The sequence below is a fragment of the Oryx dammah genome, unplaced genomic scaffold, assembly GCF_014754425.2.
Source record: "Oryx dammah isolate SB20612 unplaced genomic scaffold, SCBI_Odam_1.1 HiC_scaffold_11056, whole genome shotgun sequence".
NCBI lineage: Eukaryota > Metazoa > Chordata > Mammalia > Artiodactyla > Bovidae > Oryx > Oryx dammah.
The window spans coordinates 2564723-2589989 of NW_024080450.1; the positions used below are offsets into that span (position 1 = coordinate 2564723).

Below are 25267 nucleotides of genomic sequence, written 5' to 3' on the forward strand. Positions count from 1 at the left end.
AAGGAATCTCCACACTGTTCTCCATAGTGGTTGTACCAGTTTGCATTCTCATCAACAGTGTAAGAGGGTTCCTTTTTCTTCACACCCTCTCCAGCATTTATTGTTTGTAGATTTTTTGCTGGCAGCCATTCTGACCAGCTTGACGTGATACCTCACTGTATCATTTTGATTTTCATTTCTCTAATAATGAGTGATGTTGGGCATCTTTTCATGTGTTTATTAGCCATCTATATGTCTTCTTTGGAGAAATGTCTGTTTAGTTCTTTGGCCCACGTTTTGATTGGGTTGAGAAGCCAAAACTTTTACAATGCAGAGAGATTGCCTGAAGGGTGACATTGTCTCTCTTCCCAGGCTCTTCATCATAGAAACATCCTTGAAATGACAGTTCAAAAATGGCAGTATCTCTGGATAACATACAGGAACACCATACAGGTGGAGAATTGTCTTCCAGCAGAAACTGTTAATGAAAGGAATCCTACATCTGAATGCTGTAAGGTGATCAACCTGAGACAAGTTCAGCGACTCAGACCTGTTGTACCTGGCGGGAAAATTCAGCCTGGACTGTAGTTTCCATAGCTAACTTTGCAGACGTCTTTGATCTCTATTTCACTCAGGAGGAAATAGATTTTGTTAAAGATTGTGACTTGCCTGCCTGCCCAAACAAGACAAGAATTGGGTCTTCTCAGAGGTCTTCCACTGCCCCCTGCTCTCGCTTCTTCCTTACCCCAGCAGGCAGGAACTAAACAGGCCAAAATAAGTGAACAACTAATTCAAGGGCGTGCATAGATCTTTCAAAGGGGGCACTGCAAACTCAAGCGGTAAAAACGCTAACAACGCTGTAAGATCACACTCTACTCGGAACCAGGAAGTAAGGAGCTCTGGCTTCTCCCACCTCGCGGGCCTGAGATTTCCGGGAACTAAGGAAGTGTCTCCTAGACTTCATTTTCCATTTGAAATCGGAAGTAGGTTTCAATGCTGCGGAAGCCCTTGAGCACGGACGGGTAGCTTTTTCTTGGCTAAACTTGACGGGCACGCCTAGAACCCGCGCAGACCGCAGAGCAGACGGGCTGCGCCCCACTCTTCCGGGATTTCCCGAGCTGACCGGAACTGGGGCGGAGCCTCCTAAGCACACCCCGAGCAATTGGCCGGGGCCGCTGTCGCTCAGTGCTCCGAACGGAAGAGGGTGGGCGCCTCTCTCAGGGTCCAGAGAGCAGTCAGGCGGGTGGGAGGGACTGGAGCGAAAGTTACCGGCTCGAGACCCGGGAAGGCTATGGAGCCAGGCCCCACCGCGTCCCCTGGGCCTTCCCGCTCCTTCAAAGAGGAGCTGCTGTGCGCCGTCTGCTATGACCCCTTCCGCGATGCCGTGACCCTGCGCTGCGGCCACAACTTCTGCCGCGGGTGCGTGACCCGCTGCTGGGAGGTTCAGGTGGCGCCCACCTGCCCGGTGTGCAAGGACCGCGCTGCCCTCGCCGACCTGCGCACCAACCACACCCTCAACAACCTGGTGGAGAAGCTGCTGCGCGAGGAGGCCGAGGGCGCGCGTTGGACCGGCCACCGCTCCCCGCGCCTCTGCCGCCTGCACCGCAGCCAGTTCAACTTCTTCTGCCTCGACGACAAGGAGCTGCTGTGCTGCTCGTGCCAGGCCGACCCCCGGCACCAGGGACACCGCGTGCAGCCGGTGAAGGACACCGCCCACGACTTTCGGGTAAGAGTTTCTGCGGGCGAGGGTTGGCCGAGCGCGCACGTGGACCGGAACCTAGCATCCTGACCCCGCTGCTCCTGCACTCCAGCCTGCCAGGGCTGGGTGTGCCTAGTCCCGTCCCTCTTCTCCCTGCCAGCTTGCTAGTGCCTTCTCAGGACCCCGTCTTCTTCTGGTAACATACAGAGCCTACATCGAGCACCGCCCAAGGGGTCTGAGATGGAGGAGAGACTGTCAACAGGAAGTCTGAGAATTGGGGTTACAAGATGTTCTTAAGACCGCCCGCCCACCTCTGAAGGGCTGAGGCTCTGCACCCTTTCTACCAGGCGACTGTGGCTCATGCCCATTTTAGAAGCACAGGTTGAGTAAGTCCAGTAACCCTGGAACTTGGTACACAGAAGGCAGAGGTGCAGCACCCGAAGTCCTGGTCAAGGATATGGAGCTTTTAGGTCTCCCCCGAAGCCTGGAAGGCTGCAGTCCATGGGGTCGCTGAGGGTCGGACACGGCCGAGTGACTTCACTTTCACTTTTCACTTTCATGCATTGGAGAAGGAAATGGCAAGCCACTCCAGTGTTCTTGCCTGGAGAATCCCAGGGACCGGGGAGCCTGGTGGGCTGCCATCTATGGGGTCGCACAGAGTCGGACACGACTGAAGTGACGTAGCAGCAGCAGCAGCACCTCCCTCACCTACTTCCTGGGCCCCATGTATTGGATAGCTCTGGGGAGGCCTCTGGCCATGGCCAGCTAGTATACCCTGGATCACTCTCTCAGCATATCCCATGCCTGGAGTTTCACTGGTTATAAATAAAGGAGCTCCAATATTTTGGCCACTTGATGTGGAAAGCCAACCCACTGGAAAAGACCCTGATGCTGGAAAAGATTGAGGGCAGGAGGAGAAGGGGACCACAGAGGATTAGATGGTTGGATGGCATCATCGACTCAATGGACAGGCGTTTGAGCAAACTCTGGGAGATGGTGAAGGACAGGGAAGCCTGGGGTGCTGCAGTCCATGGGGCCACAAAGAGTCAGACATGACTGAGTGACTGAACAAGAAAAATAAAGGAGCAACTTATAAGGGAAAACTAACATGAAGTTTTTGGCATAGGAAGGAAAATGATCAGGAAATAAGGGTTAGCCAGCTCAGGAGTTTTCAGAATTTTTGACCTTTGCTGGCCCATTGTTGTTGTTCAGTCACTCAGTCGTTTCTGATTGTGACCCCATGGACTGCAGCACACCAGGCTTCCCACAGTGAGAAATATTTTTTTACGTTGTGACTCAGAACAGCCACATGTATGTATCATGTTCTGTATCAGTGGAAACAAAAATTCTGTGAAAATCTCTATTGTAGTCTGGCATTTTCTGTCATTATATTTTAAAAATTGCACAGGCTATAAAACATTATTTTATCACCTACTAATACCAACTAATACATAGGTCAGACCCACAGTTTGGAGAACACTGGTTAGCTATTCTGAAGATGAGTGTATTGAAAATAAGTGTATTTCAAAAAGTTGAAAATAATTCTATAAGAATGCCTGTTCTTCAGATACTGTTTTAGTTTGTTTTAATGCCTTTGTTGTTGTTGTTTAGTCACTAAGCTGTGTCTGACTCTTTTATGACCTGATGAACTGTAGCTTACCAGAGTCCTCTGTCCATGGGATTTTCTAGGCAATAATATTGGAGTGGGTTGCCATTTCCTTCTCCAGGGGGTCTTCCTGACCCAAGGATCGAACCCGTGTCTCCTGCATTGACAGGCGGGTTCTTTACTGCTGAGCCACCAGGGAAGTTCACAGTGGAAGTAGACAGTTCCATATACATTTTGGCAAAGTTCAAGTGAAGGAGAGTGTCATCCACATGCTTATTTGAAGAGTGTTTGAACAGTGGCCCACAGCAATGCTTTTTCTTATTTCACCGGACAGAACTGCCAGGTCCTGATTTGAGACAGCCAATGTATTAATAAGTGTGGGCATTCTGGGCATCCTGGGGGCTGGTGTCGAGGTAAGGGGACACCATGGATCAAGTCGTGATGAGTCACTGTGGGGCTGGCAGATATAGATCAGGAAGGTGGGTGGGGGTCAAGGCCAAGAACACTAAGGCAGAACCTCCAGGTCAGGGCTAAGCCAGGATTCAAGATCAGTGAGCCAGGTACCAGGAAGTACGTACGGTCTAATGACCTGTTACTGTTTATTCAACAGATGTCTTGTACTGCTAGGCCCTGGGTATACTGCACAACAGGAGCTGAACAGTAATTCATATCTTCACGGAGCTTTAAGCAAAGACCCAAGGAATAAGGAGGTGTTAGCCAGGCTTTCGTGCATTGGAGAAGGAAATGGCAACCCACTCCAGTATTCTTGCCTGGAGAATCCCAGGGATGGGGGAGCCTGGTGGGCTGCCATCTATGGGGTCACACAGAGTCGGACACAACTGAAGCAACTTAGCAGCAGCAGCCAGGTGAAAGGGGTCAGGGAAGGTATTTCAGGCAGTGGCATGTGTAAGGGTCCAGAGGAGGGAGGCCAGATTTTCTAGTACCTAGAGAATTTCAGGGTGAGAAAGAATGAGGATGGAGATGCAGAAGGAGCCAGGAGGTCCCAGGCTTATCCTTTATCCTGAAGACTGTAGAGAGAGGACTTCCCTGGTGGTCCCATGTTTAAGACTTCACCTTCCATTGCAGGGGGTGCGAGTTTGATCTCTGGTTGGGGAGACAAGATCCCACATGCCTCGAGTCCAAAAAGAAAACAACACCCCAAAACATAGAACAGAAGCAATATTTTAACAAATTCAGTAAAGACTTTAAAAATGATCCACATCAAAACAAAAAATCTCAAAAAACCCCCCAAAAGACTGGGAAGTAGTGGGAGTGTTTTAAGCAGAGGAAGGATGCCATCCGAGCAGTGATCACTCAGGACAGTGTCTGAGGGGCCAAGGAGTCCAGTCCCAAAGATCTGAGGAGTGTGCTCAGCCTGGTGCCAACTGTCATCACTTGTATTAGACAGCTGTGTGCCAGGGCTGTCCTGGGTGCTGAGGCTGCAGAGGTCAGTAAACCAGAGCCCTCGCCCCATGGAGCTGGGGGAATTCAGCCAGCAGAGAGTCAAGTTGTAGTTCTGGATGATTGGAGTAGGTGGAGGTGTAGGGAGAGTAGCATGGGAAGGCAGGAGAGGTGAGAAAGGGCCAATGGGGAGCCCAAAAAGCTTTTGCATGGGGGTTTGGCAGTTTGATTTGTGTGTTGGAGACTGCTTTGGCAACCACATGAGATACTCCACCAAAAATAACAACCATACCAGACAACATCCTTTTTAAAAAAAATTATGTATTTATTTTTGTCTGTGCTGAGTCTTCGTTGCTGCATGCAGGTCTTCTCCAGTTGTGGCAAATAGGGGCTACTCTCTGGTTGCAGCACATAGGCTCAGTTGCCCACACTTCGTTGCTCCGCAGCGTGCGGGATCTTCCTGGACCAGGGATTGAACCTGTGTCCCCTGTACTGGCAGGGAGATTCTTAACCACTGAGCTACCAGGGAAGTCTGCAGCCAATACTTTTTGAGCACTTACTATGTACCAGGTACTCTTAAGTGTTTTTGTCAACACATTTAGTCCTCACAAAAACTCTATGAGATTGTGTATTAGTTTCCAATTGCTGTTGTCATAAATTGCCACAAACTGTGGTTGAACATAGCACAGATTTGTTATCCCACCGTTCTGGAGGTCAGAAGTCCAAACATCAAGGTGTTGGCAGGACTCTGTGCCTTTTGGAAGCCAGAAGAGGGTTTCTTTCATTGTCTTGTCCAGCTTTGTGAGGCCCTTTCCTCCCTCATCCTGAAGTACATCGTTCCAGCTTCTGCTTCTGTTGTCTCATTCTCTTCTCTGACTCCCTCAAGAAAAGACCCTCATGATTACAGGGAGCCCCTGTGGACAATCCAGGATGATCTCCCAATCTTAAAGTCCATATTTTAATCACATCTACAAAATCACTTTTGCCACACGAGGTAACACATTCCCAAGATTAGGACGAGGACATCTTTGGAGGAAAGTATAGCAACCCACTTTCACTGCAGTATTCTTGACTGGAGAATCCCATGGAAAGAGGAACCTGGTGGGCTACAGTCCATGGGGTTGCAAAGAATTGGATGCAACTTAGCACACATTTCTGGAGGAACTGGTATTCAGCTTACTACACCTGGGTACTATTCTTCCCATTTTACAGACAGTAATACTGAGTCTCAGAGAGATTAAGTAACTTGTCTAAAGCCAGAGCAGTTACTGTAGAGTCCACCTGGGGCCTTGCTCTGCTCTTACTCCAGTGAGTGACATTGATAGACCCTTCTCTGGTGTCGGGCTAAGGTCTTCCCTACCAGCCCAATTTTCCAGGAGCTGTGAGGGCAGCTGCCTCTGTGTTTGGGTTCTTAGAGGCTTGTGTGCATGAGGGCCCCCATCAGTGGGCCAGCAGGTATGAACTGAGTGCCTGCTCTGTGCCAGGCCAATCCCTTGCCTTCTTGGAGTCAGGTGGGCATTATCGAATATGTGCATGTATCCTCAGTTGCTCAGGTTTGCCCGACTCTTTTTCGACCCCATGGACTATAGCCTGCCAGGCTCCTCTGTCCATGGGATTCTCCAGGCAAGAATACTGGAGTGGGTTGCCATTTCCTTCTCCAGGGGATCTTCTGGACCCATTTCCTGAATTGGCAAGCAGATTCTTTACCGCCTGAGCCACCAGGGAGCAGTGGATGAAAGCCTCTGCCTCTGCAGAGCAAGCCTTCATTCTGTCTGCAATTTATGGAGCATCAGTGTGCTTGGTGAGAGGACCAGGCATGAGGACCTATCCCCAGGAAGCCTGCAGCCTTTCCAGGAATGTGAGACAATGATGCTGGGTATGAAGTAAAAGTGTCCATGGAGGGGCAACTAAACTACACTGGGGAAATCAAAGCAGGGTTCTAGAGGAAGTGGGGGAGGGGCCCAAGTCGAGTTTTCAAGGCCATGTTGGGATAGTTGCGTGAAGCAGGTGGGGATTGGATAGAAGCAGCAGTCTATGTGGAAGGACATGCTGTAAAGCTTTAAATACTGTAGAAGATTATCTTTATGACCTCAGTGGAGGGAAGTATTTCTTAAAACCAAGGAGCACTAATTCTGATTTGTCAACGTGGATTAGTGGTGCTGATCTTGATCTTCACATAAATGGGATGAAACTGTATGTACTTTCCTGCAAAATAATATATACATATACTTTTTGACTCATCTATGTATCAGTCAGTTCAGTCCCTCAGTTGTGTCTGACCCTTTGCGACCCCATGAATCGCAGCATGCCAGGCCTCCCTGTCCATCACCAACTCCTGGAGTTTGCCCAAACTCAATCGAGTTGGTGATACCATCCAGCTATCTCATCCTCTGTCATCTCATTCTCCTCCAATCCTCAATCCCTCCCAGCATCAGGGTCTTTTCCAGTGACTCAACTCTTCGCATGAGGTGGCCAAAGTATTGGAGTTTCAGCTTCAGCATCAGTCCTTCCAATGAACACCCAGGACTGATCTCCTTTAGGATAAACTGGTTGGATCTCCTTGCAGTCCAAGGGACTCTAAAGAGTCTCCTCCAACACCACAGTTCAAAAGCATCAATTCTTTGGAGCTCAGCTTTCTTCACAGTCCAACTCTCACATCCATACATGACCACTGGAAAAACCATAGCCTTGACTAGATGGACCTTTGTTGGCAAAGTAATGTCTCTGCTTTTTAACATGCTATCTAGGTTAGTAATAACTTTTCTTCCAAGGAGTAAGCATCTTTTAATTTCACGGTTGCAGTCACCATCTGCAGTGATTTTGGAGCCCAGAAAATAAAGTCTGACACTGTTTCCACTGTTTCCACATCTATTTGCCATGAAGTGATGGGACCAGTTGCCATGATCTTCGTTTTCTGAATGTTGAGCTTTAAGCCAACTTTTTCTCTCTCGTCTTTCACTTTCATCAAGAGGCTTTTTAGTTCCTCTTCACTTTCTGCCATAAGGGTGATGTCATCTGCGTATCTGAGGTTATTGATATTTCTCCCAGCAATCTTGATTCCAGCTTGTGCTTCCTCCAGCCCAGCGTTTCTCATGATGTACTCTGTATATAAGTTAAATAAGCAGGGTGACAATATACAGCCTTGATGTACTCCTTTTCCTATTTGAAACCAGTCTGTTGTTCCATGTCCAGTTCTAACTGTTGCTTCCTGACCTGCATATAGGTTTCTCAAGAGGCAGGTCAGGTGGTCTGGTATTCCCATCTTGTTCAGAATTTTCTACAGTTTATTGTGATCCACACAGTCAAAGGCTTTGGCATAATCAATAAAGCAGAAATAGATGTTTTTCTGGAACTCTCTTGCTTTTTCCATGATCCAGCGGATGTTGGCAGTTTGATCTCTGGTTCCTCTGCCTTTTCTAAAACCAGCTTGAACATCTGGGAGTTCATGGTTCATGTATTGCTGAAGCCTGGCTTGGAGAATTTTGAACATTACTTTGCTAGTGTGTGAGAAGAGTGCAGTTGTGTGGTAGTTTGAGCATTCTTTGGCATTGCCTTTCTTTGGGATTGGAATGAAAACTGACCTTTTGCAGTCCTGTGCCCACTGCTGAGTTTTCCAAATTTGCTGGCATATTGAGTGCAGCACTTTCACAGCATCATCTTTCAGGATTTGAAATAGCTCAACTGGAATTCCATCACCTCCACTAGTTTTGTTCGTAGTGATGCTTCCTAAGGCCCACTTGACTTTGCATTCCAGGATGTCTGGCTCTAGGTGAGTGATCACACCATTGTGATTATCTGGGTCGTGAAGATCTTTTTTGTACAGTTCTGTGTATTCTTGCCACCTCTTCTTAATATCTTCTGCTTCTGTTAGGTCCATACCATTTCTGTCCTTTATCAAGCCCATCTTTGCATGAAACGTTCCTTTGGTATCTCTAATTTTCTTGAAGAGATCTCTAGTCTTTCTCACTCTATTGTTTTCCTCTATTTCTTTGCACTGATCCCTGAGGAAGGCTTTCTTATCTCCCCTTGCTATTCTTTGGAACTCTGCATTCAAATGGGAGTATCTTTCCTTTTCTCCTTTGCTTTTCACTTCTCTTCTTTTCACAGATATTTGTAAGGCCTCCTCAGACAGCCATTTTGCTTTTTTGCATTTCTTTTCCATGGGGATGGTTTTGATCCCTGTCTCCTGTACAATGTCATGAACCTCTGTCCATAGTTCATCAGGCACTCTATCTATCAGATCTAGGCCCTTAAATCTATTTCTCACTTCCACTATATAATCATAAGGGATTTGATTTAGGTCATACCTGAATGGTCTAGTGGTTTTCCCTACTTTCTTCAATTTAAGTCTGAATTTGGCAATAAGGAGTTCATGATCTGAGCCATAGTCAGCTCCTGGTCTTGTTTTTGCTGACTGTATAGAGCTTCTCCATCTTTGGCTGCAAAGAATATAATTAATCTGATTTTGGTGTTGACCATCTGGTGATATCCATGTGTAGTCTTCTCTTGTGTTGTTGGAAGAGAGTGTTTGCTATGACCAGTGCATTCTCTTGGCAAAACTCTTAGCCTTTGCCCTGCATCATTCTGTACTCCAAGGCCAAATTTGCCTGTTAACTCTAGGTGTTTCTTGACTTCTACTTTTGCATTCCAGTCCCCTATAATGAAAAGATCTTTTTTGGGTGTTAGTTCTAAAAGGTTTTGTAGGTCTTCATAGAACCATTCAACTTCAGTTTCATCAACATTACTGGTTGGGGCGTAGGCTTGGATTACTGTGATATTGAATGGTTTGCTTTGGAAACGAACAGAGATCATTCTGTTATTTTTGAGATTGCATCCAAGTACTGCATTCCGGACTCTTTGGTTGACCATGATGGCTACTCCATTTCTTCTAAGGGATTCCTGCCCATAGTAGTAGATACGATGGTCATCTGAGTTAAATTCATCCATTGCAGTCCATTTTAGTTCGCTGATTCCTAGAATGTCGATGTTCACTCTTGCCATCTCTTGTTTGACCACTTCCAATTTGCCTTGATTCATGGACCTGACATTCCAGGTTCCTATGCAATATTGCTCTTTACAGCATCGGACCTTGCTTCTATCACCAGTCACATCCACAGCTGGGTATTGTTTTTGCTTTGGCTCCATCCCTTCATTCTTTCTGGAGTTATTTCTCTACTGATCTCCAGTAGCATATTGGGCACCTACCAACCTGGGGAGTTCCTCTTTCAGTATCCTATCATTTTGCCTTTTCATACTGTTCATGGGGTTCTCAAGGCAAGAATACTGAGGTGGTTTGCCATTCCCTTCTCCAGTGGACCACATTCTGTCAGACCTCTCCACCATCACCCATCCGTCTTGGGTGGCCCCACACGGCATGGCTTAGGTTCACTGAGTTAGAGAAGGCTGTGGTCCGTGTAATCAAATTGGCTAGTTTTCTGTGATTATGGTTTCAGTGTGTCTAGACACACACTGAAACCATAATCACAGAAAATGCGTCTGTATATGTATCAATAATTTATTCCTTATTGCTAAGCAGCTTTCCATATGTAAAAGTTAAAGTGTTAGTTGCTCTGTCTTGTCCAACTCTTTGTGACCCATGGACTGTAGCCCACCAGGCTCCTCTGTCCATAGAATTTACCAGGAAAGAATATTGAGTGGATTGCCATTGCCTTCTCCAGGGGATCTTCCCGACCTGGGGATTGAACCTGGGTCACCTGCATTGTAGGCAGTTTGTTTACCATCTGAACCACCAGGGAAGCCCAGCTTTCCATTTAATAATATCATCATTTATTCACCCATCTCTTGTTGATCGACATTTGGGTCATTTCCAATTTTTGATTTTCCTTAAGTTTTTAAGATGTGTCGTTCAGTTAGACATTTATGGGAGGAAATTTTCATTAACATGCTAGGTTATGTAAGGAGTTGGGCAAAGTATGGCCAGAATTATAAGCTTTTATTCTCCAGAAACAAAGACATTGACAATATGTTTGATGTCAACTAATTTGGAAATAAGATGGCACATTTGGAAACACAGAAGACAACTGGACAACAGAGTAGTAGCTCCCTTAATGAAACAGGTTGGGTAATGTTGTGGTTAACACTGTGGCCTTTATGTTTGGGCAGTTCTGCAGACAGAGCCTGGTCTTGCTGCTAACTATAATTTTGGCATGTGACTTAATTCTTCTGGGCTGCTTTTCTCTTTTATGTGTTAGGAATATAGTGCCTACCTTGCAGAAATAAAAGAATTCAATAGAATGATATCTGTAAAGGACCTGATTTAGTGCCTTGTGCAAAGTGCATGCTCAGTAATCACTGTTCATTAGTGATAATACAGACTTTCCAGGTGGCGCTGGTGGTAAACAACTTGCCTGCCAGTGCATGAGACATAAGACATGTGGGTTTGATTCCTGGGTCAAGAAGATCCCCTGGAGGAGGGCACAGCAACCCACTCCAGTGTTCCTGCCTGTAGAATCCCATGAACAGAGGAACCTGGCAGGCTATGGTCCATGGGGTTGCAAAGAGTCAGACATGGCTGAAGTGACTTAGCGTAGCACAGCGATAATACAATCATTGGTAAATCTCACCAGCGAGCAACTCAGAGAAGGGCACATATTAGGGCTGGGACTTGCTGAATTGAAGCAGAACTCTCCAAGTGATTAAAAAGTTTGAGAAAGACAAGGGACTTGTTACCCCTTCCCTCTTCATTGCCCTAACTTGAGGTTGAAGGGCAGAGGGTCGGGTGTGTTCTTTGGGGCTAGCACAGCCCTGGGTAATGTGTGTGGGCAGTTGCTTTACCCCTGACATTCACAGTTATTTCACAAATCATGGGATTTTTCTTTGGGATAATATTACATAACTTTGCTACAAAACATCTCGTCCCATCAAATAACACATTGGGATGACATTTCAGTGGTTTTGTGGGACACTTATGCTAATGTTATTTTGCTATTGAAGTGACACACCTTAGAGATATTACAGAAAACAATATTTTTTAAAAATCTGTTAAATATTGTCAAGAAGAACATAAGGATGACCAGAATGAATTGAAAAAAAAAACTAAACCTGCAGTAAAGGAAATCACTGTTTATTTTCTGTAGAAGTGTGTTTAAAAGAATAGACTGTTGAGTAGGACACATGAGCTAGTTATCTACTGCTGTGGGACAAATTACCCCAAACATAGTGGCCTCAAACAAAAATGTCTACTGTCTCATGGTGTCTGTGGGTCAGGAATCGAGCATGACTGGATGGGTGTTTCTGCCTCAGGGTCTCAATGGTGCGGCAGTGTGGACCAGGGCTGCAGTCTCATCTGAAAGCCCGAGGAGGCCAGGATCCCCACTCAGGCTCACTTATGTGGTCGGCAGCAGGATTCAGGTCTTCATGGGCTGTTGGTTAGATACCCTTACTTCCTATCCCCATGGGCTGCTCTGTTGGTTGGATCACTTCCATCTGATAGGGAGCAAAAGAGGGTGAGAAAGGGTCAGTGCAGGCTTTTTGTCACCTCAGCTCATCTCCCGTCACTTTTGCCATATTCTGTTGATTAGAAGCATGTCTTCTGTAGATCCAGCCCTCAGGGAGGGGCTTTCAGCAGTGCAGTACTGGGAAGGGGGATCCTTAGAGTCATTTTCAAGGCAGCTGCCTGCAGTCTGGCCCCAGTGATTGATGTCCCTCCCACCTGCAGAGCACTCCCACCCCCTCCCAGGATCCCCAGTCATCTTGTCCCATTATAGCATTAGCTCAGAGTCCAGAATCTTGTCATCTAAACCAGGCCTAGGTGGGGATGAGGCTTTAGGGACTAAAAACACAGCTTAAAGTTACCACTCTGTTAACTATCTACATAGCATTTACATTGTACTTACAACTACTTACACAGACTTTTATACTAGCACTGAAGCATTTTTACATAAGGGACTTAAGCATCGTGGGATTTCAGTATCTGTGGGGATCCTAGGAGCAACCCAGGATGACTGTGGTTTAGACAAGGTCCTGTGGGAAGAACTGGGTTAACCTCGTGATTAGACCTGTTCTTTCATGACTGTAAACCTGTCCAGTTCGTGAAGTTGTGAAGGGGGCCTGTGAGCACATTGTTCACTCCGCCTGCTTTAGGCTTAGCAGGATGTCCTTCTGTTCTGTCCTGTGACCAGCATGGAAACTAGTCCCTGTACCTCCTCAGCTGTTTCCCTATCTGTATCAGGTGTAAACAAAGGTGCTGGGTTAGAGGGTATCGGAGGCCCTTTGTGCTGTACACCATCAGGTGCAGGATCAGAGCTGAGCTTACCCCACTGTGTCCCCCAGCATGTAGCTGGACTGGGTTCAGTAAATAATGGTCGAGAGGTACCCACAGTGAAGTGCACCTCCAGCTGTGATGTGGCGTGCTGCATCCCTGCCCGGCCTCTCCCCCTAACCCACCTCCTTCTGGTCCCTCTTGGCAGGCCAAGTGCAGGAACATGGAGCATGCACTGCGGGAGAAAGCCAAGGCCTTCTGGGCAATGCAGCGCTCCTATGAGGCCATTGCCAAGCACAATCAGGTGAGTGAACACTGGGGCTGAGGGTGCAGATGGGCACACCTGGACTACCGTGGGGTAGAGGTGCGGGTGGTCTGGCCCTGGCCATGGCTGCTGCTACAAGGTCAGCCTTCACCAGCCCTGCTGGCGAGCACAGCTGTGCCCTTGGGTGCTGATTGTGACGTCATGGCATCTTTAAACACCTGGGCATGGCCACGCCAGCGACCACCAAGCGGCTTCCGCAGCCTCCTGTGTCTGTGAACTCAGACTGATGACAGGTGTCATGCTGCACCACCCGCTGGGGTTCTCAAACCAGCGACACCCCCATTCTCACACCTCACATCCACCGTCTCCAGAATGCACCTGTCCATTGATCGCCCTCTCCACTCCCGGCACCTGTTCCAGGTCCCCATCGCCTCTGCCTGCCCTCCTATCTGGGCCCCATGCTTTCGCTCTTGTATGCAGTCCACACTCCTTGCAGTGGACTGATCTTTTAAATAAAATAGATGGGTTGTGTCACTCTTCTGCTTAAAACTGTCTAGTTCAAGCTCCTCACCATGGCCTCAAGGGTCCTCATCCAGCCCCTATGCCCCCCAGCTCCATCTCCCCCCGAGCTTGGCCAGTGCCGTCTGTGGAATGCACTGGGGATAGCTGGGTTGTGTTCGTATGTCCAAGTGACAGCCCCTGTCTGTCCATCCCAGCTGCTGTAGAATTCTCGTGTAATCAGTTGTGGAGAGTCCAGGATTCTGGCTTGATTAATGCTTTTCCTCTCAATTCAGTCCATCCTGGTGGATGAGAGGTGAAAGTTTGTGTCTTCCCCTTTAATGAGAGGCTCTGGCCAGTGTGAGGCTGGCTGGAGCTGACTTTGCACTGGCTGGCTTTTCCTGTCCACTCTATTTTTTATCCCCCTGTGTGATAAGAATCCTCCCAAATTTCACTCTCTCCCACTGTACATTGTCAGTCTTTTTACCTGATATTTCAACTATGCCGTCTCTCCTCCTATGCTTTTCTTTGGTTATTAAAGTAAGTTATTAAAGTAAGTGTGCTTCCTTTCATAAGAATAACAGCTATCTGTATTTTTTCTGTGAATGTTCACATTCTTTTTCTTGGGATGTTTGTCTTTTCTTCTTGTAGAGACTTAAGAGCACTTTGTATATGAAGAATAGCAATCTCATATATGTTGGAAATATTTTTCCTAGTTTGCCTTTTTTCAGTAAATTGTGCATGCGTGCCCAGTCATGTCCAACTCTTCGTGACCCCATGGACTTTAGCCCTCCAGGCTCCCCTGTCAGTGGGATTTTCCAGGCAAGAATACTGGTGTAGGGTTCCATTTCCTCCTTTGGGGATATTCCTGACCTAGGGATTAAACCCTTGTCTCCTGCATTGGCAGGCAGATTCTTTACCACTTTGTCATCTGGGAAGCCCTTTCAATAAATCATTTCCCTCCCTTTCAGTGAATCACTTTGTCATATTAGCATGTTATTGATTCAGTTTCAAAATAAATACTTTCTACTACTTTTTTGGGTAAGCATCTATCAGATCTATCAAATTTGAAGTCCTAATATTGGAAGGTGAGTGATTTTTAAAAATCGTTGTTGTTTGCAACAGTTCGCTTCTGTGATTCAGAGTTTCCCTCACTATCGTACAACCTATGCAAGTACAAAATATTATTGAGGAATTTATAGAATTACAGTTGTCCTCTATAAGCACTGATTTTGTTTTATTCATTTATCTAAACAATCTCATTATGCTCTTTGACTTTTTTATTTAAAACATTTCTTTTTTTAAAAAACTTTTGGCCGCACTCTGGGGTCTTCCTTTTGGAGGACCAGCTTAGTTGCCCCAAGCCATATGGGATCTATGTCCCATGGACTGAAAGGGGGATTTTCAACCACTGGACCACCAGGGAAGTCCCTATGCCGTTTGACTTACTTTAAACTTAAAAATATGTGCTAAGAAAGCTGCATCTCTATTTTATCTTCGGAGGTTCTGCGCATGATTTCTTTCCTTAAAAAATGGAGTTCCTTTGCTAAACATCTGGGGGCCACCTGCTGGGTGATGGCTGAGGCTCCGCCCCTCCTCTGTCCCACCCGGCCCCACCCTGTGCTGCAGGTGGAGGCCACCTGGCTGGAAGCACAGATCCGCCGGGAATTTGACAAGCTCCGCGAGTTCCTGCGTGTGGAGGAGCAGGCCATCCTGGATGCCATGGCCAATGAGGCAAGGCAGAAGCAGCACCTGGCGGAGGAGAAGATGAAGCGGCTGACGGAGGACACGGAGGCCTTGGCCCACGAGATTGAGCGGCTGCAGATGGAAATGAAGGAGGATGACGTTTCCTTTCTCATGGTGAGGAGTGCAGCGTCCAGATCTAGTGCCAGGGGCCAGATGTCAGAGGCCAGTGGGGACCCTGAGATCAGCAGCCCTGGCTATATTGTTTTTAAAATATCTGTTTATTTATTAAAGTATTTATTTTTGGGGTGGTATTGCCATCTTAACAATATTATTAATAATTTAATTATAGCAATATTAACCTTAATATTATTATTAATTTAATAATATTAAACTTCTAATCCGTCAGCATGGGATGTATGCCTCCTTTTAAGGTCAGAGGTTTATATGTTTTCTTTGTGTCTACATTTGTGTATCTGGTTTTTTTTTTTTTTTTTTTCCAGAAACACAAGAGCCGAAAACGCCGGTAAGTTGCCAAGTCTGGTAGGGGGAGGGGAAGCGTAGGCAGAAATACCAGGGGGTGCAACCTCAGGTGGCTGCCGGGCCAGGCAGGTGGTGAGGCCAGCTGGTGCAGTACAGAGGCAGCAGTGGGACCAGCCAAGTGGAGAGCCCTCTTTCAAGACACCGACCTCCAGTTTGCAGTGGTGCAGTGTTGTCTTCCTGAGGGTGGAGTGTGACCATCTACTATGTGGGGAGAGATCCAGCATGGTGCTCGTAGTTCTCTGACGGTCAGCCCAACATTTAACCTTGTTTCTTGGTCAGCTCCCCCACCGAGAGTCTCAGGACATACTAGTTTGTGTTGATGGTTGTTGGGGTCACAGAGATGAATATGGAATAATTGTGTCCCAGTCAGAGCTGTACAAAGATGGAAGAGAATGCTTTGGGTGGTAGTGAGTTCCCTGTCACTGGAGGTGTTCAAGCAAAGGCCAGTGACACTTTTAACATGTGGGACTAGAGGGCCCCTAAGGTGCCTTCAGACTCAGACATCGTATGAGCTGATGTGTATGTATCATTTCTGCTCACATGAAATTAAACCATGTCTCAGAACCTCCTGTTTATATTTATTCCAGCGAGGGCAGGAAGGGCTCTAGTACTGAGTCCTGAAGGGTATAAGCCGCCCAATTGGTTCCTACTTCATCTCCCAACAGAGCCCAGTGTAGGTTTGCCTTCAGTAAGGCAGCCAGGAAATGCAGGCCTGAGGCAAGGGATCCTGTTTCCAACTGACTGAGCTAGGCCCAGAACGCCTGGCCCTGGCCCTGCTCCCTAAAGCCCACTTCTCCTTTCCCAGCCTCTTCTGCACGATGGAGCCAGAGCCCATCCAGCCTGGCATGCTCATTGATGTCTGCAAGTACCTGGACTCCCTGAAGTACCGCGTTTGGAGGAAGATGGTTATGTGTGTCGAATCTGGTGAGTGGGGGCCCCAGGCAGGTGTAAGATGCCGGGGGAGGTCGTGCTGGGCAGAAGGCCAGCTGAACGAACTCCTTCCCGCTTCCCGCCCCATAAGATCTCCTCCTCCCTGCACTGGTCACCTTTCCAGCCTCTTTCACACAGGTCCCTGTGCCCTGCTCCACTCCATGTCCTGCTGCTCAAACCATTCCTGACAGAGCACCTTCCTCTTTTGGGTCCTGACACTTGGCCACCTCTCCAGAAAGAGCAACTGACTTCCCTTTCTATCCATATTGTATATATAATGAAACAGAAGAGCTCCTCAGTTTAGGGCAGCCTCTCCCAAGGTGATGCTAGCCCATGCAAGTCACTGTGGACTGAATGTGTCCCCAACCAAATTTGTATGTTGAAGGCCTAACCTCTGTGTGATGGAATTTGAAAGCAGGGCCTTTGAGAGGTGATCATAGTTAGAAGAGGTCATGTGGATGGGGCCCTCTGATGATCAGATTAGTGTCCTTTTAAGAAGAGACACCAGAGAGCTAGCTTCTTTTCTCTCTCGCCCTCTGCCTTATGAGGACACAGTAAGAAGGCAGCCATCTGTAAACCAAAAAGAGGGCCCTCACCAGAATGTAAGCATGCTGGATCCCTGGTCTCAGAATTCCAGAAGCAGAACCATGAGAAATACTGTCCTGTTGTTTAAGCCACCCCATCTCTGATAGTTTTGCAGTAGCATCCCAGACTGAGACGTGATTTTATGGGGGGAAATGTCAGTGACCAGGGGCATGTCACATGCTTTTCTAAGGTGATACAGGCATCTCGTGAGGTTCACTGGCTTCCTGTGCCTATCCTCACAAAAGGCTGAAGTCTGGATGCTTTAAAATGACAGAATTTTATTCTCATGGTTCCAGAGGGTAGAAGTCTAAAGCCAAGGTGTCCGCAGGGCCACACTGCCTCTGAAACCTGTAGGGGAGGATCCTTCTTCGCATCTTCCTAAATTTTGGTATTTTCTGGTGAGCTCGGTGCAGGCAGTTGCAGCACTCTGACCTGTGCCTCCATCATCAGAGGGCTTTTCCCCTCATGTAATTGGTTTTCTCCTTTTTAATAAGGACAACAGTTATATTGGATCAAGAGCCCCCTCTCTTCCCATCTGATCTCATCTTAAATTGTTAACATCTGCAAGAACCTCATTCTCACATAAGGTCACTTCCTGAGGTGCTGGGGTTAAGACTTCAACATAGCTTTTTTTCTAGGGCACATTTTTTTTTCTTGAACTTTATTTTGTATTGGGGTGTAGCTGATTAACAATGTGAGAGTTTCAGGTGAACAGTGAAGGGACTCAGCCATACATATACATGTATCCATTCTCCCCCAAATGCCCCTCCCATCCAGGCTGTGCAGGGCACATTTCAACCCATAATGCAACCCCTAGCCCAGGGCAGCCCCCTTTGTTCACTGGGCCAGGTGGAATACAGTGGGTCAGTTTAGGGGGACCCGAGGCCACAGGCTGGTCTGATTTCCCCACTCTCTTCCCTCTGCACCCAGTGCCTTTCAGCCTTGATCCCAACACCGCGGCTGGCTGGCTCTCCGTGTCCGACGACCTCACCAGCGTCACCAACCACGGCTACCGGGTGCAGGTGGAGAACCCGGAGCGCTTCTCATCGGCGCCCTGCCTGCTGGGCTCCTGCATCCTGTCGCAGGGCTCACACGCCTGGGAGGTGGACCTGGGGGCACTGGCCAGCTGGCGCGTGGGGGTGGTGCGGACGCGCCAGGATGCAGGCACCGAGGGCCACGCGCACAGCTGCTACCATGACGCGCGCTCGGGTTTCTGGTATGTGGGCCGCACGCAGGGTGTGGACGGCGACCACTGCGTGGCCTCGGACCCCGCCACGTCGCCCCTGGTCCCCGCCACCCCGCGCCGCCTGCGCGTGGAGCTGGAGTGCGAGGAAGGCGAGCTGTCCTTCTATGACGCTGAGCGCCACTGCCACCTGTACACCTTCCACGCCCGCTTCGGGGAGGTGCGGCCTTACTTCTACCTGGGCGGCTCGCGGGGTGATGGGCCCCCAGAACCACTGCGCATTTGCCCACTGCGCATCACCATCAAGGAGGAGCTGGACGGCTGAGGACCCTCAGGCCTGCGGGACTCCGCTTGCATCCAGCAGTCAGTCCCATTTCCTTCCTGTCCCTTGCCAAAGCCACGCTTGCCTTGGTACCTCTCTACCGCCTGCCTTCTTACCAGGATCTTCCCACTGACCTACCCTGTCATCTTCTGTGGCTCCAGGCCACGGGCCTCTCCCTCCTTTTTTTGGTCCCTTCTCTCCCCTCCTTTGAAAGTCAGCTAGGAGACATCAGGCTTTTCCCAAAGTTGTGGCATCCTCTGGATGTGAATTTCCTGGTCCAGATTCTAAGATTTCTGGGGATAATGTTTGTTTCTAAAGTGGGTCTGTTTAAAAAAATGTAGGTTTTTTAAAAAGTCATTTTTCAAGTGTTGTGAGGCCAGCAGATGGGAAGGGACTGCTGTGAAAAGAGTTTGTTACTTACAGTTCCTGGGAGAAGGGGTGCTGCGGTGGAGGTGGCCTTGGGGGGGCACCAGGGGAAGCACCAGAGTCCTTGGGAGGCAAGGGGTGTGCTTTTCATGGAAAGGAACAGAGGAGGCAGGGTACTGGGTGAGTGGGTTTATGATCGGCAAGTCTGAGTACTTTTCACAGGTTCTGGGGCATAGTGGCTGCCCCTAGTTGTCCTGAAACTTTGTGGGTTGATTGTGCATGTGTGCGTGCTCAGTCATGTCCTGCTCTTTGTGACTCTGTGGGCTGTACCCACCAGACTCCTCTGTCCATGCAGTTTTTCATTCAAGAATCCTGGAGTGGGTTACCGTTTCCTATTCCATGAAATCTTCCTGATGCAGGGACGGAACTGCATCTCCTGCGTTGGCAGGTGGCTTCTTTACTGCTGAGCCGCCTGGGAAGCCTGTGGGTTGATTAGCACAGGGGATTATTGGCTTGGAGTGGATCCCCGTGAGAGCCTGGCACAGGAGGTGGTTGGGGGCTCGTTTTGCATGTAAAAGATTGACTGCATTCAAAAGGCACACTCACAGGGGAGTTGTTTGTTGTCTGCAGGAACTTGCTGGCCAGAGTGGCCCCAGGAGCCAGAGTGTCAGGAATTCAGAAAAGAAGAAAATATGGTTATTCTAGCACCATTGCCATGGCTTTGGGCAGGACCCATGCCCTGGCTTGTCTGTCACTTTATACTGGTATTTAAAGCTGCTCTGTGGGCCTCGGTGGAGCCCTTCAGGGTGGGGGTGGGGACAAGGCTACCCACCCAGTTGGCTCTAACTTATAGATTAAGACTTCTTGCACAATTTCCTCTGAACAGAGTTTCCAGAGCACTTTAAAAAACATAATTTAAATAGCATGGTTTTCACTTTCCTCATCTGCAAATGAGATGGTAGATCTGGAAGGTGATGGATGCGCTGCAGTTGTGTGGAGGACCTTTCTGTGGTTCCTCTTGCAGAGGTACAGAAGGAGGAGAAGAGGGGCCCTTTGTGTTAGGCGGGAAGGGAGGCGACTCTGTCCAGGGAGGGGGGTTGGTGTCAGGAATGAGGAGGAGGGGGCTCCAGGGCTCCGGTCTTTGCTGACAGCCTGCTCATTCTTGTTGTGCTGCCTTTTACATCTTCATCCTGATTTCTTCTCCCTCTGCTGTGACTCTAGACTCCTGTCTCACCTTTTCGTCTTCACATGCCTGTGGAGAGTTTTTAATTGTCACCTCCTCACTTGTGTCCTGGAACAGAGAATGTCTCCCTGTAGGAGCAGTGTTTTAATGGAGGTGTTTTTACCAAAGACTCACACACTTTCTCCTGCTTGTGTCTCCTGGTTCACTGAAATGGACATTTTAAACAGAAATGATGATTCAAAACTAAAAATTGGTTATAAGTGTGATGTGTCCATCATTGGTGGCCAGGGGAGGGAGGTGGTAGCATATACCACTGAGTCAAGGGGACCAGGTGCAGGAGAGGGGTGAGGATGTTGGCAAAGGGGTGGATGTGAGCTGAGTGGCCCCTCTCAAGATGCTCAGATTCAGCAAAGCTCAAGGCACTTTGGACCCAACACATCTGAGTCCAGTGTGCACTTTCTACCATAAAGTATTTATCCAGCCTGTTAAACGCAAATCACTACCTAATAAATCTTGACCTGAAACTATTTTGTTAGTTGTAAACTTTTAAAAATGTTTTTCCTTTCCATCTTAGGTGTTGGAAGGGCTTTGTTTTGTTTTTACAGGATATTGTGGATTGCCTAGGCCCCTTTTTACTAAAATAAAGTGTTTGAGCCAAAGTATACTTTTTTTTTTTGACATTTTCCTTTCAGTGTTCTCATAAGCAAAAAGTTTCATTCACTTTATAGCATGTATTCAGTGTTTTTGTTTTTATCATGGATAATCTATTATATGGATATATACTGCATTTTACTTACCAACTCTTCAGTTGGTGAAAACATTTTGATTGTTTTCACTTTTTGCCATTATGAATGATGCTGCTGTAAACATTTGTGTGCAAGATTTTGTGTGGACATATGTTTTTTGTTTTCTTGGATAGGTAACTAGGTACAGACTTGCTGGATCATGTCCTGACTCTTGTTTAACCTTTTGAGGGACTGCCAGGCCATTTTCCAGTATGGCCGCACCTTTGTATAGTCTTATAATGTAGGGAGGTTCCAGTTGGTCCCTATCCTCGTTAGCACTTGTTACTGTCCATCTTTTAACTTGGGCATCCTAGTAGATGTGAGGTCGTATCTCATTGTAGTTTTGACTTGGATTTCCCTAATGACTCATGGTATGGAGCCTCTTTTCAGGTGCTTATTGTCCATTTGTTTACCTTCTTAGGAGAACTGACTTCAGATCCTTTGCCCATTTTAAAATCTTTTTTTTGTTGTTATTGTTTTTACTATCCAGTTGCGAGAGTTCTTCATACATTCTAGATACAAGTCCCTCATCAAGTGCATGATTGCCAAACATTTCCTACCACTCTGTGGTTGTATTTTCACTTTCTGGAAGGTGTCCTTTGAAGAACAGAAGTTTTCATTTTGGGGTCTGGTTTATTTTTCTTTTTGTTATTTGTGTATCCTGAAACTTTTACCTTTGACACTGCCCTTAAGCCAGTTCTAGGTCTTGGCTCAGGCATGGGCAGCCATCTCAGCATGGGTAGCCATTCTATTGACAAGGAGCCCATTCCTTCTTCCCTTGAGCCCTCCTATCCACATGATATGATGATTGAGTGTGTGCATGGGAGCCCAGGTAAGCTGTACCCAGAAGTTTTATAAGCTGGCGGCATCTTTAGTAAAGAGAAAGCAGCCGGAACCAGAAATCCGAATTCCTACACCCAAGTCCCAACCGTATGATTTATGAGCTACTGAGTCTTCAAGCCTCTGCTCCCTCATCTAAATGAGGATTTGAGGTACCTACCTCAGTTGTTGTAGAGATTAAATGAGGGGATTTGGGGAGTACAAATGCTTTGTATTATGTCCTAAACATACTATAGACTGAATGCATGTTGGCTAGTTCTTCAAAAAGTGGAAGATTTTGAATGTTGACATGGTTCATGTTAAGGAAAAACCCCAAAGGAAATTGAGAAATGAACATTGGAAGTGCTTAAATTTTTTGAGACTGGAAGGTTATAGACATAAAACTTATGTTTATTAAAAACAATGTGGGAAAATGGTTATGTTGTAATGACTGAGAAGAGTAGGATTTATACATATAGACATGCAACACACAATTTGTCTCTAATTTGTGTGTGTTGTTGATGAGATCACCCACTTATGTGGCTGTAAATTCAAACGGTACAAAAGAACAGCCTTTCCCACTTCTGCCCAGACACTCAGCCCCCCTCTTTGTGGACAGTCATATTACCGTGAAAAAAATCCTTCCAGAGGGATTTCATGTACAGCAGTATTCTGCTGTGAGTATATTCTGGTTCCTCCGATACACTATAATTTAAAAGCAGATACTTGGGGGCTCCCCTGGTGGCTCAGTGGTACAGAATCCTCCTGCCAGTGCAAGGAGACATGGGTTCTATCCCTGGTCCAGGAAGATCCCACATGCCATGGGGCAACTAAGCCTGTGCGCCACAACAACTGAATCTATACCCCTAGAGCCTGTGCTCTGCAACGAGAAGCCATCACAATGAGAAACCTGTGCACCGCAACTAGACAGTAGCCAGTGCTCACAGCAACTAGAGAAAAGCCTGCGCAGCAGCGAAGACCCAGCACTACCAAAAATAATAAAAGCAGATATTCGAGGTCTGTATCTCTAAGCAACCCAACAAAAGGAGACAACTCAAAGGATGTTATTAAGATAATCTCCTCCCCTTTAAGAGGAGGTTTGTCATGGATGTTTTCATGTAGTCAGTTCAACTGGTGCATTCAGCTTCTTGTTTATTTCACCGTAAGGTTTTAAAACGGGGAAAAAACAAAGTGGAATTTTAGCTACTCATGACATAGAAGACAAACCTTACACTTGAGACCTCAACATACGTTTTAAAAATCTCAATCCTTACCAAAGTATCTAGTGACCTACATAGCTAGTGTGTTAGTGGGGGATGAATGACCCAGGTTAAAAGTCTGCCTCAGCTACTGTGTGACCTTGGGAGAGTTACCTAACTTCTCAGCGCCTTAGTTTCATTATGTGAAAAACGGAGATCTTAAGATGAGTGGAGATAATAACCTACCTCATAAGGTGGTCGTGAGATTAAGTGAGCAAATGTATAAAACAGGACAAAATCTGACATGTACTTGGCAGTTGAGAGTTCACTGTTGTTTTACTTGGCTGTGCTACTCTGGTACTTCAGATAAAGCCATTCAATTTCTCATCAGTTAACAGGGAAATGAAGGCATGCGCATGATTTTTTCAAGGTCTTTTCCAGTTCTAATGTCCTTTGATTCACAATTTGCGTCACTAGCAAAGGCTGGTATCCTGCACACAGTAGGCGCTGCTGATTCCAGGTGCTGCAGCTGACCAGCTTTCAAGAACCTGAGTGTGGTTTGGTACCAGCAGCCTTGTTTCCTCATGTGTTGAGTCTGGAGAAAAAACTAAATAGTCATCATGTTTGAAGGATGGCAAGGTTGTTCCAGAGAGGAGCAAGTCTTGGGAAATTGTTCCTAAGATTAGTAATCAATCATGCACAATAAAATTGGACAGTCCTGTTTCACAGATGGTTCATGTGCTTGTATGTGCAAGATTAAAGATGTCAAATATTGACTCGAGTGCACTGTGAATATGATCTTTGTGGCCTCAGAGCTGCTGGATTGGGCAAAAGATGACTGATTGTTCGTGGTGGGGACTATAGTAGGTCCCTTCAATTTTCAAAAAGAAAATGCATCTTCTTACAAGGTTCTATGCCTCCTATTCCTTCCCCAGCCACGCCTGGAGGACCCAGCAAGACAGATCACTGGCTATTAAAGCCTGATTCCCTAGCACATGGGAAGTGCTCCTGTGGGTGCCATCAGTCCCTGTTTGTGGGTGTTGCTTGGGTGGGTTTCTTTCTCTAGGGAACAGGCTGAGGATGGGAAATTCAGGTTTCTATGGATACTGGGCTAGTTGGGATTTGTGTCATGTATTTCAGAGACAGTCTAGGAACAACGTGGGCTCAGGAGGAACATAGAGGCACGTGGAAACAGTTGGAGGGCATGGGTAGGCAAGCTCCATTTCAGCCCTTCTCCGGGGACGCGGATCTGAGATCCCCACCCTTTGGAGAGGCTGCAACTTGGAGCATGAGGATCCAGGGAGGTGGTGTGCGAAACGCACCCCCTACAGGATGTGGCAGGTACTGAGAGCTCTACAAAAGTTAATACCCTTTTGCTTCCCTTTTTATCTCAGCAATTCCCTCTCTAGGGGGTCTTCCCTACCCAGGGATCGAACCCCAGGTCTCCTGCATTGCAGACAGATTCTTTACTGACGAGCCACCAGGGTAGCCCCATTGACTAAAGAGTCCATCAATAAAAAGGTTTAGTATGTGAATTCTCCCTTGTTTATTTATAAAGCATTCCACCATGCCCCCACTTCTCCATTATCTTATTTTAAATTTTTATTGTAAAATACACATAAAATTACCATCTCATTTACTTTTAAGTGTACAGTTTGATAGTGTTAAGTATATTCACATTGTGGTGTTTCCTTCCTTATCTTAACCCCAATGTTAACTACAGTTACATTTTTCCATGTCCTTTCAGAAAATGATATTGTGCCCTCTTGTTTTAATCCCCACTCTCCCTTGACCACCCTGCGAGATAGATTCACCAGGTCAAGAGACTGGTCTATACTCATGTGACTAACTGGCAGCAGATCCAGACCTCAACCCCAGGTCCCCTGAAGTTAGCATCTCCAAATCCAAAAACACCTTCTGGGGTCCCCAACATCAAATGTGGCATCATGGAGGCAGTTCTGTTTGTGAGGCCTGAACTGAAGGATGAGGTGTAGGGATAA

General features: G+C 47.1%; 1 protein-coding gene across 1 annotated transcript; it reads left to right on the forward strand.

Moving 5' to 3' along the window:
• The first annotated feature begins 1176 nt into the window (after window positions 1-1176).
• Window positions 1177-24043, forward strand: LOC120860359 (E3 ubiquitin-protein ligase TRIM35). Its single transcript, XM_040236167.1, has 6 exons — window positions 1177-1705; window positions 13115-13210; window positions 15299-15529; window positions 15856-15878; window positions 16701-16819; window positions 18341-24043. Exons 1-6 carry the CDS (start codon window positions 1271-1273, stop codon window positions 18916-18918), a joined length of 1482 nt encoding a protein of 493 aa, XP_040092101.1. The 5' UTR covers window positions 1177-1270; the 3' UTR covers window positions 18919-24043.
• The last annotated feature ends 1224 nt before the right edge of the window (window positions 24044-25267 follow it).

Coding starts and splice junctions, on each gene's coding strand:
- LOC120860359 (XM_040236167.1), top strand. CDS start 1,271: ATGGAGCCAGGCCCCACCGCGTCCCCTGGGCCTTCCCGCTCCTTCAAA. Junction 15,530..15,855: donor ATGACGTTTCCTTTCTCATG/GTGAGGAGTGCA, acceptor TTTTTTTTCCAG/AAACACAAGAGCCGAAAACG. Junction 15,879..16,700: donor CACAAGAGCCGAAAACGCCG/GTAAGTTGCCAA, acceptor CTCCTTTCCCAG/CCTCTTCTGCACGATGGAGC.